This window comes from Meriones unguiculatus, chromosome 11 (assembly GCF_030254825.1).
Source record: "Meriones unguiculatus strain TT.TT164.6M chromosome 11, Bangor_MerUng_6.1, whole genome shotgun sequence".
Classification (NCBI taxonomy): domain Eukaryota; kingdom Metazoa; phylum Chordata; class Mammalia; order Rodentia; family Muridae; genus Meriones; species Meriones unguiculatus.
The window spans coordinates 15448289-15463529 of record NC_083359.1 but is presented as its reverse complement, the minus strand read 5'-3'; the positions used below and the strand labels follow the sequence as shown (position 1 = coordinate 15463529).

The window sequence follows — 15241 nt, the reverse complement described above, 5'->3', positions numbered from 1 at the left end:
TCCCCTGAACACGTACAGACTTTGTGCCTGTTATCACACCCCAGACAACAGGCGCACATCTATCTTCACAGCATTTACACGGAGCTAGGTGTTGTCAGTCATCCTGGGATAACACACGCAGAAAGTTACGCACAGGTCACATACAAACACTGCTCCGTTCCATCATGGGAACTTGAACATCTTTAGATCTAGGTATCTGAGGGGGTCCCAGAAACAACCTCCGGGGAATACTAAAGGATGACAGAAAAAAAAAAAACCCAATACATACTGAATATGGTTACTCTTTAAAAGAAATTACATTTATGTATTCATTTGTGTGTGTGTGTGTGTGTGTGTGTGTGTTGTATGCACAGTGGGCATGTGTGTACTATGGCCCTTGTGTGGAGGTTAGAAAACAACTTGTAAGAGTGAGTTTATCCTTCTACCATTTGGGTCCTGAAGATTAACCTATGGTTGCCAGGTTTGGTGGCAAGCATCTTTACTCTCTGAGTCCGCGTGCCAGCCCTCATATCGAAACTCTTATGGTTTTTGTAAGGTGAGATGAGATGATGCTTATAAAGAATTATGACAGCGTTCCCACATTGTGAGTACTCAGGAGCATCATTTCCTTCACCGCCATCATCACCACTAGTGTCATCATAATTATCATCATAAACTAACTTCATTATTACTATCATCACCATCGCCATTATCATTTTTAACATCATTATCATTATCGTCATTGGCATCGGCATCATTACCACCTTCATCATCACCACCATCACCATCATTTTAATTATCTTTACCATCATTATCGCTCCATCATCATCATCATCATCATCATCATCGTCGTCATCATCATCATCATCACTATCTGTTTCCTAGGAGAGAGTGTAAGTGGAGTTTCCAGACCCCTCTGTTCTGGTGTCCTCCAATGTGACTTGGGTCTATCACTTCTTGTGAACCTTTGGTTTGATGATTCTTCTTTGTGATGTCCACATCCACACTCTTGGATGTGTCTCTCTTTCTTGCTAAGCATTTCTCTTTCTCTTCACTCTTGGGCTTAAAAATGGCTGAATCAAGCCAGGTGTGGTGGCACATGCCTTTAGTCCCGGAACTCAGGGAGGTAGAGGCAGGCAGATCTCTGTGAGTTTGAGGCCAGCTTAGTCTTCAAAGTGAGCCCAGGACAGCCAAGGCTACACAGAGAAATCTTGTCTAGAAAAAAAAAATGGCTGTGCTGGCTAGTCTTATAACTTGACCCACAAACTAGAGTTAACTGAAAGGAGGGAACCTCAGCTGAGAAGGGGCCTCCCTAAGATCCAGCTGTAAGGTGTTTTCTTTAAGTAGCTTATCTTTTTTCACCCTTGTGTCACCAAAACTTGGGCTATGCCTGCTGTCCCAGGGAAGGGTCTAAGTCCCTGTCTGCTGAAGCCAGTGACCAGGAGATTTCCTGGGACTTTATGTGTTCATGGCCCTGTTCATCTCCCCCCCCCATCCCTGCAGGGCCTCACTCAGGACTGTAAAAGTGAAGAGTGGAGGAAGTGATGAGTGGGAAGGCTCCCTGCGCATCAGACTCTTTCTGCCTCTTGGGCGGCTGTCAGTCACGCTGATGCAGGTGCAGGAGAGCACTTTCTGGACGAATATATAGAAGTGGGTTGCTGCGTCAGAATGTAGCTCTCCATGGACCGAAAGAGAAAATAATAGAGCATTACCCTCCCTAATAAGAAAACTGAGCAGAGGAGATGGTTCAGTGAGAAAAGTGCTTCCTTGGGTGAGCAGCTGAAACCCCAGTGCTGGGGGGAGAGGTTAGGCAGGAGCATCCCTGGAGCTTTTTGGCCAGCCAGTCTTCTCCAACTGTGAGTCCCAGTTTTAAAAATAAAGTGGACAGTGACTGAGGAAGGTGCCCGACACCCACTTCTAGCCTCTGCGTGTGTGTATACACACATACACACACACACACACGAGAGAGAGAGAGAGAGAGAGAGAGAGAGAGAGAGAGAGAGAGAGATCCTGGCATTTTCAAATGCGTGAATGAAATTGGCAGGTCCTGTCCTACCAAGTGAAGTGAGTCTGACACAAAGACAAGTGCTTTCCCATCTCATTTGTGCATGTGGCCTGTGGCAATCAAACTCACAGAAGCAGAGGGTGTGGGGCCTGGGCGTAAGTGAGGTGTTGGGCAAAGGGTGCAGAGACTCAGTTATGAGAGATGAATAAACTTTGGGGATCTGGTATTGTGATCCCAATCCTGATCCATCTACGAAGATGAATCTGCCAAGAGGGGATGTCTTAGGTGCGCGTTGCGTACCCACATATGCGTGAGGTGACGTGTATATTCATTAGCTTGATTGTGGTGTTTATTTTACAATAGATAGCAACCCACATCAAGATAACACCTTGGTGCAGTTTCAATGCATACACTCTCAAATTTGGTTAGTCAGTTATACCCCGGGAAAGAGTGGGATAAAAAGGGAGATGCAGCATGCTGATAATAGCCCTGGTCTCTGAGAGTCTGCTGTGGTATTTAAACCCGTGGTCTGGTCAATGGCTGCTCGTGGTGGCCACTGGGAATACTGTTATCTTAGAGTCAGCATGCTCGGGGTGGGGGGGGGTGCATCTTTAGACATTCAGAGACTTCTGTGAGGTGACCCAGAAAGGCGTAGCCGTCCTTTTCGGACTAGAGCCCAGGCTGCCTGTTTCTCACAGGGACTTAGACCTACTTAGAGTGGCTTCTCCTGGCCCGCCTCCTCCATGTCTTCCTTTCTGGACCTGCATTATCCTACAGCAGACATGCCTCACCTCTGCCCAGCTAGGGTCAGACACAGCTTCTTACCAGTGTGCCAGCCAGCATGCCAGCCCTCTTGCCCCCCCCCAACAGTGATGGGCTTTCCACCTGTAATGGGCTTGTATTGTTTCCCCGGTCTAACCCCAGTTCCTCCCTGGACTCAGACCCTCCCAGCAAAGGCTAGGCTAGTCATGGATGACAGAGAGCTGAGCAACCGTTTGTGGTTCCCACTTCTCCACCTACCGTGGCTCCCAGAGAACGGGCCAATTTCTAATGGGTACTAATTACCAGTCAGAACCACGGCCTCCCAGCAAATTCTTGCTTGGGTCCAAGGCAAGTACTTTACTGCTGCACTATCACGTTTCTGGGCGGCAGAGCCTACCCTTCGTCTACCAGCTCCCCCCGCTTGCCTCAACAGTAGGACTCCTACCCAGAACAAAGACACTATTTGCCAGCTTCCTTTGTATTTAGGTGTGGCCTAAGCTCAAATCGACATCCCCAGGACATGCAGAAAGAACATCTCAGTAGCTTTCTTTTTAAAGTTCGTTCCAAACCTATTCCACTAGCCGCAGTGATAAGCACGGCCTCACACCAGTCTCTGTGAGCATCTGAAACAGCCTGGGGACCTGGAGAGCATCATGGCTGCTTGCCACCCACCTGTGTTGTAGTGCTTGGTGCAGTATCTCAGGTCCTTCTCTTCTTTCAGGATAAACTGAGGCAGGGTCAGGTCATCGGCCACCTGCACGGCTCCTTGCTCCTGCCACTCAAAGATGAGGTCATTCATGGTGTATCCAACTGGCAGAGATCAGAAGAGGGAGCAGTCAGCAAGGTCTCTACATTACACTTAGGGGTGGAAGCTGGGCAGAGCCCCAGATCGTGGTGGAAGTCAGGGGAGCCCTGATGCCTTTCCTTTGCCACTGCCTCACAAAGGAGATGAAACTTGTTAAATTGCTTAGATTCATTCTCCAGCCTCCCCCTCCCCCCCACCTAGGTCTGTCCTGGGGCCCTGCCCCTCACCCCCTGGGGGAGGGTGATTGACACCAGTAATTCTTACACGTGCCAGCCCCAAAGTTGTTGTTGGTTTTTCCCCTCCCTACAGGTTTTCCTCTGGGGAGTGAGTCTACCACATGTGTTCTTGATGAGAAGAGTATGTGGGGAATAATGACCCAATCAAGCCAATCAGCTTTTTGGCTCAGGACCATCTCTCTTTAATTTTTTTTTGGGGGGGTGGGGGACATGGTCTCATGTAGCCCAGACCAGCCTTGGACTCACTATGCAGCTCAGTCTTTAAACTCACAATGGTTCTGCCTCAGCCTCCTGTGGTGTGCACTACCTAGCTGTTTCCTACCTCCTGTGTGTGGTGTAATGTGTATGTGTTTATGTGATCATGTGTGTGTAGGCCAGAAGTTCATGTTGGGTGTCTTCTTCAATTGCTCTCCACTTCATTTGATTTCAGAAAATATTTTCTTGTTATTTTAAAATAGTGTGTGTGTGTGTGTGTGTCTGTGCAAGCTACACACATGTAGATGGCCTCAGAGACCAGAGGTGTCAGATTTTCCTAGGGCTGGATTTTTCAGATGGTTGTGAGCTGACCAATGTGGGTGCTAGGAACTGCACTGGGGTCCTTTGCAAGACTGGCATGAGTTCCTTTTTAAAAACATGTTCTACTTATTATTGTATGTGCATTGGTGCTTTGCCTGCACACATGATGTCTGTGTGAAGGTGTCATATCCCCAGGAACTGGAGTTGCAGACAGTTGTGAGATGCCATGTGCGGGCTGGGAATTACACTCAGGTCCTCTGGAAGAGCAGCCAGTGCTCTTAACTGCTGGCCCACCTCTTCATCGTCTATCTTTTTGAGACAAGGTCTCTTCACTGAACATGGAGCTCATTGCTTCAGTTAGGTTGGCTGGCAAGTGAGTTCCAGAGATCTGCCCTGCGCCATGCCCTAGCCCTGCTTGGCTTTTACATGCGTGCTGGGGATACAGTCTTGTGCTTCTTCTGATGCCTGTGTGACAGGCACTTTCCTGATGGAGCCTTTTCTCCCTGACCCTGTTTCCTGCTTCCAGCAATAAACCCTGCTAGTTCCTCTTTGTTAGAGTGACTTGTGCAGTCAGTTGACTACCACCCCCACCGACACGAGCATCTTCAGAGCACAGTTCCCCTAGTCCACATCTCTTCATTCCTGGCAGGCACATTCACAAGGGACCTGGCACAGTGCCTCGTCCTGGGAGGGTGCCGCAGATGACAAAGCCTGTGCCCAGTGAGACAGAGCAGGGGAGTCATATTCTAATGCATTTTCTCAATGCAAGTCCCTTCACTTGGTACTCTGAGTTATAAAAGTACTCTCCTGGGGTCCAGGGATTAGGGCATTTCTGCCTGGCACGGGTAAGTAGGAGCTTGGCTCCTTAAAAACAAACAAACAAACAAACAAACAAACAAACAAACAAACAAACACTGATTCGGACTCACAGCTTTCCAGTTGCATGATACATGTCTGCACATCCATCGGGAAATTCTTCAGGTCCATGGGGCAGGCCAGTGTCAGGGTGATTCTGGGAAGAGAAGGGACAGGGCAGATGCTGGGACCACATTTAGGGAGTCTGCACCTCCATACTTTGGCCAGTTGAAATCACTGTTTCAGGGTGGGGACCAGTGACCAGGGGGTCGGTGCTTATAGCTTAACTGTATGTACATTTCCAAACTCCTGGGATGGAAGAGGAGGCCTGGCAACAGGAAGGAGGTGGCCTCAAGTCACCAGCCGGAGGGCCTTCTGGGTTTCTCTGGATCCTTCTTGGAGGGTAGAGAATGAATTTTAGCAGGTTTCCGGGGTGCCAGGAGCTGCCCCCATGCCAGCTCTTTCCTCAGGTAGATCCCACGTTTTCTACCAAGTCCCCAGCTTCAGGTACTCCCACTATTGGGCAGAAAGCCCTGCATGTGGCTCTTGCCTGCTTCCAGTCACTTGACGGGCCTGTCAGAGGTGAGTTCAGAGACTGCCCCCCCGCCCCAGCTGTTTCCATTCAACCGACTCACATTTGTGGGTTCAGGCAGGGGTAGAAGGAAAACAGTGGGTCAGTTATTTATTTTGAGGTGTTTAGCCTTGTAAAGGCTGCAGCTCCAGAGCCAGAGGGAGCCCTTCTCTAACATTCCAGGCTGGTAGCTCAGGCTGCAATACAACCTTGAAAGTCTTTGCTCACACCAGAGCACTGGCTGCAGAGCAAAGAGAAGGGCTCTTGGATAATCTCCCTACCTCACCCACAGGACACACACGTAGGAAAGGATGAGCTGCGATTGTGCTAAAGTCGAGTGGATCTAACTTTTGCATGCTGAGTCCTTATGGCTCTTGGGTTGGCTGGCACGCTCTCTACCTTGCTATCCCAAGGCCTGACTCACTTCTTTGAGATACCCAGCTGGAGATGTCTCCATAGGACATAGCTACCTCCACCTCTGCTACACACTTGGCCCTTTGGGAACTTCCCTTTCCAGCTCGTTCTTCAGGTGTGTGTGCTCCCCTTTAAGGACAGAACAAAAGCAAAAGCGGATGGGAAGAGGGAAGAGAAGAGAGGCAGAGAAGGGGCGGGAGGAGTGGAGGGGAAATTTCTGTCTAAAGGCCCATTTCTGAAGATAAAAGCTCTGAAGTGGGGCAGCTGTCAGGATGGGTTAATTTCCAGATGTTGGATGACCTTGGGACCATCGCTTTCTGCTGACCTGTCCTTCTGTCAGGTTGCACTGGGACTTGGTTTTCTGGAGACATGAAACTGTCCTGGCAGCAGCGAATTCTAGGCAGAGGTGACCCTCCCTCCAGCAGCCCATGTCAGGGCTTGGCAGGGCCTTGGTGGCTGACTCCCAGCCCATGTCATTCTCCATCTAGATGTGGCTGGAAGGGCAGACTCAAGCAGTGGTGCTTCTGCTTCCCCTCAGCAGTGAGGGTCTCTTCCACAGAGCCTGTGAGGGACTGACCCCAGTCATCTCTGAGGTCAGGATCAGCCCAGTCTCCCCACTTTCCACCCTGCCTCATCCTGGATATTTAAGGCTCTTCTCTGAGTGGGAGATAAAACTTCTCCCCCAGTGAGGAATTGAAGGTGTGAGGAATGGCCGTTTAGTACTCTGAAGCTCTTTTAAATCAGAACACTTCTGTTCGTTATCATGTATTGATGTGCCTACTGGTGGAAAGTGGTGGTCGGTGGCCATTCTGATGCTCCAGGAGTTCGGGGACCCACCTGGAAAGCTGTGGCTCTTCTGATCCTCCAAAGAGCAGGGGACCCAGACTAGTACCCCATCAGAACCTACTCCCTTGCAGGATCCATGGAAGACTGGGTAGGTTTCCTAAATCCCCATGTACTCACTTCTTTGATGTACATAATAGGGATCATCAAACATAGTTCATGAATTATATAGTGATATAACACATGAAAAGTGTTTTGCATAGTCTGTTTCCTAAGCTGCCATTGTTTCGAGTGTTGGTCCATTTCTCCACTTCTCCATGTCCGTTATCTGCTGTTCTTTGCCCCAGAGAAGGAGATAAGGGACTAGGTGTGTATGTGGCAGGGAGTGGGATCACAGGACACTTTGAAAGCTTAGCACCTAATCAGTCTACAGGATACAGTCAGGGGGAGGGATCTTGTTTCCCAAGGCTTAATACAAGGCGAGTAGGGTTTGAAGCAGGAAGGCAGCAGCCCTGGTTTATCTTTGTGTAATGTGCCATTTACATGGTGGTGCCTGTTCCATCCCTACCTGCTCCAGGGCCTGGCTGGCATGCCCTGCCCTGGGGTGGGGCTTCTCTCCCAGAGGCTCTTACCTATATAATCCAGACATTTTGATTCCCAGTCCCTTCCCCCTTTCCTCTTTTTTTTTCTTTTCCCCCTTCCTGCTCTCTCTCTTTTCCCCACCTTCCTTCCCCTCCCTCACTGCTCCAATAAACCTCAGTTATATAGTAGAGCTTCTCCCCATTAGCTCATTCCATTTTGTTTAATCAGTCAGTGCTATTTACCACCCAAGCTTCTGTGTCTTCTCAAACTTTGTTCCTCTCTACTTGCTACTGATCATGTCTGGGAAATCTACTTTGTCTTTGTTGAAACACAGGGTGACTCAAACTCCACCCTCCCTCACAGACCCTTCCCACCCTCTCTCCTTGCTTTTGATGAAACCTGCTCCCATGGTTCCCTGGCCTTGCTGGCTCCGGAACCCACCTGATGCTGTAGAGGACGTTGCCATTCCTGGAGATTCTCAGCAGTTTGTTGTCGGTGGTGATCTCGTGGAAGTGGGCCCCCTTCTCATTGGCAAAGAACAGGTCAGGTTTCCAGATGGAATCCAACATGGACGGGTCGAGGTCCAGAGAGTCATCAGGGTATTCGTTGTAGGCCAGACGTGGGTCATTCCACTGCTGCCTCAGGAAGATGTTGACCCGGTAGTCCTGCAGCCGAGAGAGCAGTGGGGGTGGGGTTAGACTCTGGGGCCAACTCTCAGAGGCTTCAGTGCTCATGGGCCCCAAAACCTATCCTGGAAAAGGCTGAGAATGGCTGCATGTCTGGGGACCAGGGGACCAACATCACCCCTCTCTCTCCATCCTCAGCAGAGTATATGCAAATCTGAACTTTAGAAGAGACCTTCTATTTTGAAGGAATTTTAGCTTGGCATGCTGTAACGCCTGCATAAGCAGTTGAGGCAGCAGTACTGCCATTAATTTGAGGCCAGCCTGGGTTACATAGCAAACACCAGGTCAGCACTGCAGAGCATGACCCTGTCCTAAACAACAAACAAACAAACAAACCAAAAACCAAACCCAACAACAAATTAAACATACATTCAAAGACTAATGTAAAAAATCAACTTCTTTCTTTCTTTCTTTCTTTCTTTCTTTCTTTCTTTCTTTCTTTCTTTCTTTCCTTCTTTTGACAGGATCTCTCTGTGTATACTTATCTGTCCCGGAACTCACTCTGTAAACCAGGCTTGCCTCAAACCCACAGAGATCCACCTGCCTCTGCCTCCTGAGGTCTGGGATTAAAGGTGTGTACTGACACATTCAGCTTACTCCTCCACATTGTAAGGGGATAAGTGTAAAAAATAAAAAAGAAGTTCAAGGTCATTCATAGCTATACAGTTTGAGGTCCATGCTGGGATACAGGGGGTTCAGGCAGGGGCAAGGCAGGTCCTGCTGAAGCTTTGTTCAGCTGCTCTGAGGATCATAGAATTGCTGAGAGGCCATTTTATTTCCATTCGCACCTAGGAAAGCTGTCAGGGACCTGGGCAGATGTGCCTAAAGAATATTCCGTAAGAAGAAAATATTTCAGTAGGAAGTCTCTTAGGGGTTTGAGGGGCTCAGTGGTTAAGAGCACTTGGCTGCTCTTCCAGAGGACCCAGGTTCAATTCCCAATACCCATATGGCAGCTCACAACCACCTGTAACTCCAGCTTTCAAGGCAATTGGACACCCTCTTCTGGCTTCTACCAGCTGCACCCACCCACTCACTCTCTCTCTCTCTCTCTCTCTCTCTCTCTCTCTCACACACACACACACATACACACAAAACACACATATAAAAAAGAAAATAAGACTTAAAAAAGAAAAGTGTTTTAATTTTGCTGGAGAATTACTATAAACTTGGAGTCCATGAATACAGTAGCACCACAGATGGAATTTGATGTGTGTTTCCCTTACCCAAGGCAGAAGGGCGGAGCATCCGTGTTGGGCTCTCAAAGATTAATGACCCGAGGTCTGACATTTGGTGCCAACCTTCAAGAAGTAATATGCACACACGGCCCCCCATACAGCCACACCCATGCATGCCCCCACCAACATGCATCCTCCCTCACATACATCTCCACACACACTTGAGATATGTCGCTTTTTCCCTGAGGGTGCCATAAAATGAGGCCACACTGTGCTTTCTTTTGGGGTGCTGCTTCTGGATCCTCGTTAGTCTTGGTCAGTCACTGGCAGGGATGAATGAAAACAAATGATCTTCCCGTGCCCATTCTACCCCTGCCCATGGCCTCCCATGTGCCTCATTCTGGTGGAAATATTGATAGCTTCATAAAACGTTCCAAAGCATTTCATAGGATTTTCCTAGAACTTAATTGCAGCCTGTCCCTCAAGCCCCATAGAAGGTGACGTTTGGCTTCATAATCTCAGGTCGTATGAGTCTCGCAATGGAGGCTGGGCCTGGATATTGTTTAAAGTTTTGTTTGTTTGTTTGTTTTTAATTGTATAGCTGGAGAAATGTTTCAGCAGCTAAGAGTACTTAAGGAAAAAAGAACTTCCTTCCTTCCTTCCTTCCTTCCTTCCTTCCTTCCTTCCTTCCTCTTTCTTTTCTTTCTTTCTTTCTTTCTTTCTTTCTTTCTTTCTTTCTTTCTTTCTTTCTTTCTTTCTTTCTTTCTTTTTCTTTCTTTCTTTCTTTTCTTCCTTCCTCCCTCCCTCCCTTCTTTCTTTCTTTCTTTCTTTCTTTCTTTCTTTCTTTCTTTCTTTCTTTCTTTCTTTCCTTTGTTCCTTCTTTTTTTGTGTGCAGCACACGTGTGGTGGTCAGAGGACACCTGGAGGGAGTTATTATCTCTTCCCACCATATGGGTCCTGAAGATTGGTCTTAGGTCATTTATGATTGATGATAAGCACCTTTGTCTACTGAACCATCTCTCCAGGGATCCTCTTCCAGAGGACTCAGGTTTGATTCTCAGCACCTATGTGGAAGCTCACAACCATCTTTAACTCAGTTCCAGAGAATCTGACACCCTCTTCTAGCCTCCACAGGGACCATATACATAGACCTCCATGAGGTAAAATGCCCATATATATCAAATAAAAATTAAAAAAGATTCAAATTACCATTTGTCTAGTTTCTTAGTCTCTCTTTCTCTCTGTGTGTTGCATGTGTTGCACGCACAAGCATATGAGTGAAGATGTGAAGGGCAGAGAGCAACTTTGAGAGGTATTTCGTTCTTTCCTTCCACTATGTAGGATTCTGGATTTGAACTTGGGTTGTCAGGCTTAGTGGCAAGTGCCTTTACCCGCTGAGCCATCGCACCAATCCTGCATGCTGGGCTCTGCTTTTCATGCTTTGGTCATATCTCTAAAGCTGGCCCCTCCTCTCCATCTCCCTTGGAGCTTACACATACAGTGTGCTAGGGTGGGTTCTGGGAAAGTCATCTGGAAGTGAACACACTATGAATGGTTGGGCAGAAAAAGCCTCCAGTCCCCAAACAACAGCCACACTCTTGATGTTCCTGCTAGTGACATGTCAAGACTGTTCATGTAGCTTCAAGGAAGGAAAGGAAGTGACATTTCTTAAAATGTTTTCCATACTGTCACACACATTTAATTCTCACAAAAGCTCTGAAAGCAAACTCTCAGATTGCCACGGCAAGGGGGGGGGGAGAAATGGGTTTAGAAAGGCTGAGAGATGTGTCCAAGAACAGGGCTCATGGGTTGGGGAATGTAGGGCTGGAATCACATTGACCCAACCCTCTAGTGAGCACTTGACTTGGATGGAGGAAGTTGACTCTTGCTTTGGATACTCTGGTCCTTGTTGCCTGGCAAATTCTGTGAACTCAACTTAAGCCCTGCCACCTTTAGGCTCTGCATGCACCAGGTACCAGGTACCCCTGGCTTTCTTGCTGAACTCCCAGAAGGATGAAATCCTCACAAACATCCAACTAAGTGCTTCCTCCCTGGGAGCGGCTCTTCTCCTAAGTATGATCAACTGCAGTTGGAAAGGATGATGGTAAATGTGTGTTTTCCCTACATCATCTCTACTACCCCTAATAGTCCTCCCCTAGTTTCATGTTGTATTGTTTCCTTTCTGCAGAAATAGTGCATGTAAACAAATAGAAAGGTGCATTATTTGAAAGAAGGAACAGGCCCCATGGATCTCATTATAAAATGACTCATGAGAGTCAGAGCAAAAGACTAGAGCAGCATATTGTATGGTCCCTGTTGCCTGACTTCTCTGGCAGACAAGTTCTCACCATGGAGTTTTCCTCTTGGGGTCGGTAAACAGTTGTGGGGAATGTAGCTCAGGAGGGATTGAAATGGCTGGTATAATGGGCTGAAAGCTAAGTGCTGCTTAGGTTTCTTAGCCTTACACCTTGCTGGCTTGCTGTTGGACACATGTGGGAGTCCACGTGCAAGGTCACGGGTCAGAGAGGCAACGGTGGAATTCTCCGATCCAGGACTTAAAGTCCTGCTTTCAAATCCCTGAATGAGGGCTATCAGAAGAGTAGTCCAACTGTCTTCAGCATCGATTCAGCCATTTTGTAAGACTCAAGATTCACTGACACTCTGACCTCTGGTAACTGGACAACCAGTTTTTGTTTATAAGACCATGGAAAGACAACAACTCACCCATCTATCCATCATCCATCTATCTATCCACCTGTCCATCCATCCATCCATCCATCCTTCCATCTATCCATTCATGCATTCATCCGCCCATACTCCAAACATTTGAAGGTTTCCTATGTGTCACTAATAGTTGGATTTTTCCCTCTTTCTTTATGATGTCTAGTTTAACATTCTAACATCTAATGGGTTCCTCTAAATTCAGAACTGGTGGTGAAATATGAAGCTCAGAACCTTTGAACAGGAAATATGTCAGAGCTCATGAGGGTGTGTTATTGGGAAGGAGATGTGGAAGGCGAGAAGCCTACGAAGGATTACCGGAAGCAAGAGACACAGCAGTAAGGGATGGATGGAAGGAGCGAACTCACGTTCATATTTTTTTATGTGTATCCCAGGCTGTCCTTAAACTTTCCATCTTCCTGCCTCAGCCTCTTGAGTGCTGGATTATGACACCACTGTACTTGTCATCTTTTGTACATGCATCTTTTGAAGAACAAACAGTGTTTTATTACTTTTTTTGGGTTGTGTATGTGTTTATATGTATGTGCACCTGCTATGGCACGGGGGTTGAGGTCAGACCACAACTTTCAGGAGTTGGTCCTCTCCTTCTGCTGTGTAGGTTCTGGGTCTCTAGCTCAGTTTGTGAAGCATTGTGGCATTTGCCTTTACCAGCAGAGCCATCTTGCCGGCCCCTGTACACGTTTTGCAGTCTCAGCTGTCAGCTCTGGAGGAGAGAGGTGAGTGTGTTTTGCTCTGCTAAACTCAGATTGACTCTTCTCATTGGGTGCAAGCAGGCGGGCAGGCAGAGGCAGAAGCCCGATGCAGATGCAGAAGCAAAAGTTCCTGGTTTCTGCACTTGGAGAACTCAGATTATCCAGCTTACAAGGCAAAATGTGGTCGCAGATATCCACAACAGGAAGCTCCTAGTGTCAGGGGTCTCAGGATGTACCAACACACTATTATCAGAGGCATCCCCCAAAAGGTAGGGCTAGCCTCCAGCAAGGTGAGATGAGAATGTGGCACCTGAGATGCCCATTTCAGTTTGTCTTTCCTCCTGAAGCTGGCGTCTCAGAGCAGCTCTCGTGCAGTAACTGCTCATGGTATCTGCTTTGCTGGGAAAGAAGCCAAAGGCGTGTGAGGACAGAGGTGTGAATGCTTAGAGCAGCCATGAGGAATGGGGCTACAGCTTCAGGGTGTTTAAGATTAGAATGCAGAGAGTCAGGGGTAAAAAAGGACTCTCACATAGAAAAAACTCAGCCCAGACAGAGCTGTGTAGGCGGGGGCATTCTTGTCTATGCAACCTAGCATGACAGCAGCTTCCCCTTACTGAGGATCCTACTGTGAGCCAGGCATGTGTCTAAGCATGCTGCATAACTTGACATTTTTCTTTTTCAATCCTGAGAGGAATCCTGCTGCATAAGATTCGATTTAAAGAAAAGTGTGCGTAATGTGTTGGTGTATGTGTTCATGGGTTGGTATGTGTTGTGGTTTGAATGACAAACACCCCGAAATGTTTGGACATCTGGTTCTCAGCTGGTGGTGCTCTCTGGGAAGATTACGGAGCCTTTAGGAAGTGGGGCCTTGCTGGAGGAAGTGTGACACTGGGCTTTGAGGGTTTATTGCCTGGCTTCACTTCCTGTAGTCTCTACTGAGCGTGGAAGTGGTGTTACCAGCCAGCTTCCTGTCCTTGCTGCCGTGCCTTCCCCATTGTGATGGACTTCGTATCTCTAGAACTGTGAGCCAGAGAAAGTGTCCTCCCATAAATTGCTCCTTGTCAGGTTATTTTATCATGGTGACCGAAAAGAAAGTAGCACAGTGTGTGTAAGTTCAACTGCGTGTGTAAGCCAGAGGACAATTATCCTGTTGATCCTCAGGTGTTATCCACCTTTTATGCTCTCTTCCTCACTCCCTCCATTATGTCTGCCTGTCTGTCTGGTTCTTTTTTCTCTCTCTCCTCTGTCCCTCTGTCTCTCTTTCGGGCCTTGAGACAGGGTTTCTCCTTGGTCTGGAACTTGCCAAGTAGGCTAGGCTGGCTTACTAGTGACTCCTAGGGATTCACCTGTCTGTCTTTGGCTTTTAAATTCTGAAGCTGGGTGCTGTGGCACATGCCTGTAATCCCAGCATTCTGGGAGGTAGAGGCAAGCAGATCTCTGTGAGTTTGAGTCCAGCCTGGTCTACAAAGTAAGTCTTACTTTGTAGGTTATATAGAGAAATCCTGTCTTGAAAAACAAACAAACAAACAAACAAACAAATTGTATTCTGAGACCATACTCAGGCCTATGCTTGTAAGGTATGACTGAGCATTACCCCAGCACTCAACTTGATTTTCAAGACAAAGATGACTCAAGGAGATGAGTATGTCAGCATGTTGACAAAGGGTTGAGGGTGTACAAGTGGCTGGAGTTTGAACCTAATTTGTCTGATGATATAAAATTCACTCTCTTATTAGACAAGAGAAAAGAGTTCAAGGTATATGAAATAGGAAGTCCAATTGTCCCTGTTTGCAGTTCATATGATTCTGTACATGAAAACCCCAAAGACTCCAACAAAGGCTATCGGAAGTGATGAATGAATTCACTCAAGTACCAGGATACAAACCAACATACAAAACCAACATACAAAAGCAGTAGCTTCTCTATGCACTAATAATGAATTTGCTAAGAACAAACAATCAAACAAAGAAATAAAAAAACCAGGAGAGCACCCTATTCAAAATTAAACAGCTACAAAATGAAACAAAACCCCAAACCCTAGGAGCTGAGAAAGTAACTCAGGGAGTTGTTTGCTCAGCATACACCAAGCCCTGGTTCCAGTTCCATTTTCAGTGCCATATAAAGCAGGCATGGTGGGGGAACACCTGTAGCCCCAACACTAAGGAGACAGAGGCAGGAGGATTAGAAGTTCAAGGATGCGGTTGGAGAGATGGCTCGGCACTGGCTGCCCATGTAGAGGATTCCCAGAACCTGCATGGTGGGTTACAACTGTCTTTAACTCCAGATACCGGGGTCTTCCGACCTCCTAGGGCGCTGCATGCATGTGATACATAGACATACCTGTACAAGTACTCATACACATGAAACAAAGGAAAAGACTGTCAAGCTACATATGGATTTTGAAGACTGTCTGGTCTACAGGAGACCCCGTCTCAAAT

The 15241-nt window shown here is 47.4% G+C and overlaps 1 protein-coding gene across 2 annotated transcripts in view; it reads right to left on the bottom strand.

Moving 5' to 3' along the window:
• Glra1 (glycine receptor alpha 1) overlaps positions 1-15241 on the bottom strand; it is a 97213-nt gene that overhangs the window by 23526 nt on the left and 58446 nt on the right. For both annotated transcript variants that reach the window (XM_021634604.2, XM_021634605.2), the window contains exons 4-6: positions 7950-8173; positions 5233-5315; positions 3419-3556 (exon numbers count right to left, since the gene is read on the bottom strand). In XM_021634604.2, the coding sequence (XP_021490279.1) occupies positions 3419-3556; positions 5233-5315; positions 7950-8173 (445 nt within the window). The remainder of the gene's footprint in view (positions 1-3418; positions 3557-5232; positions 5316-7949; positions 8174-15241) is intronic.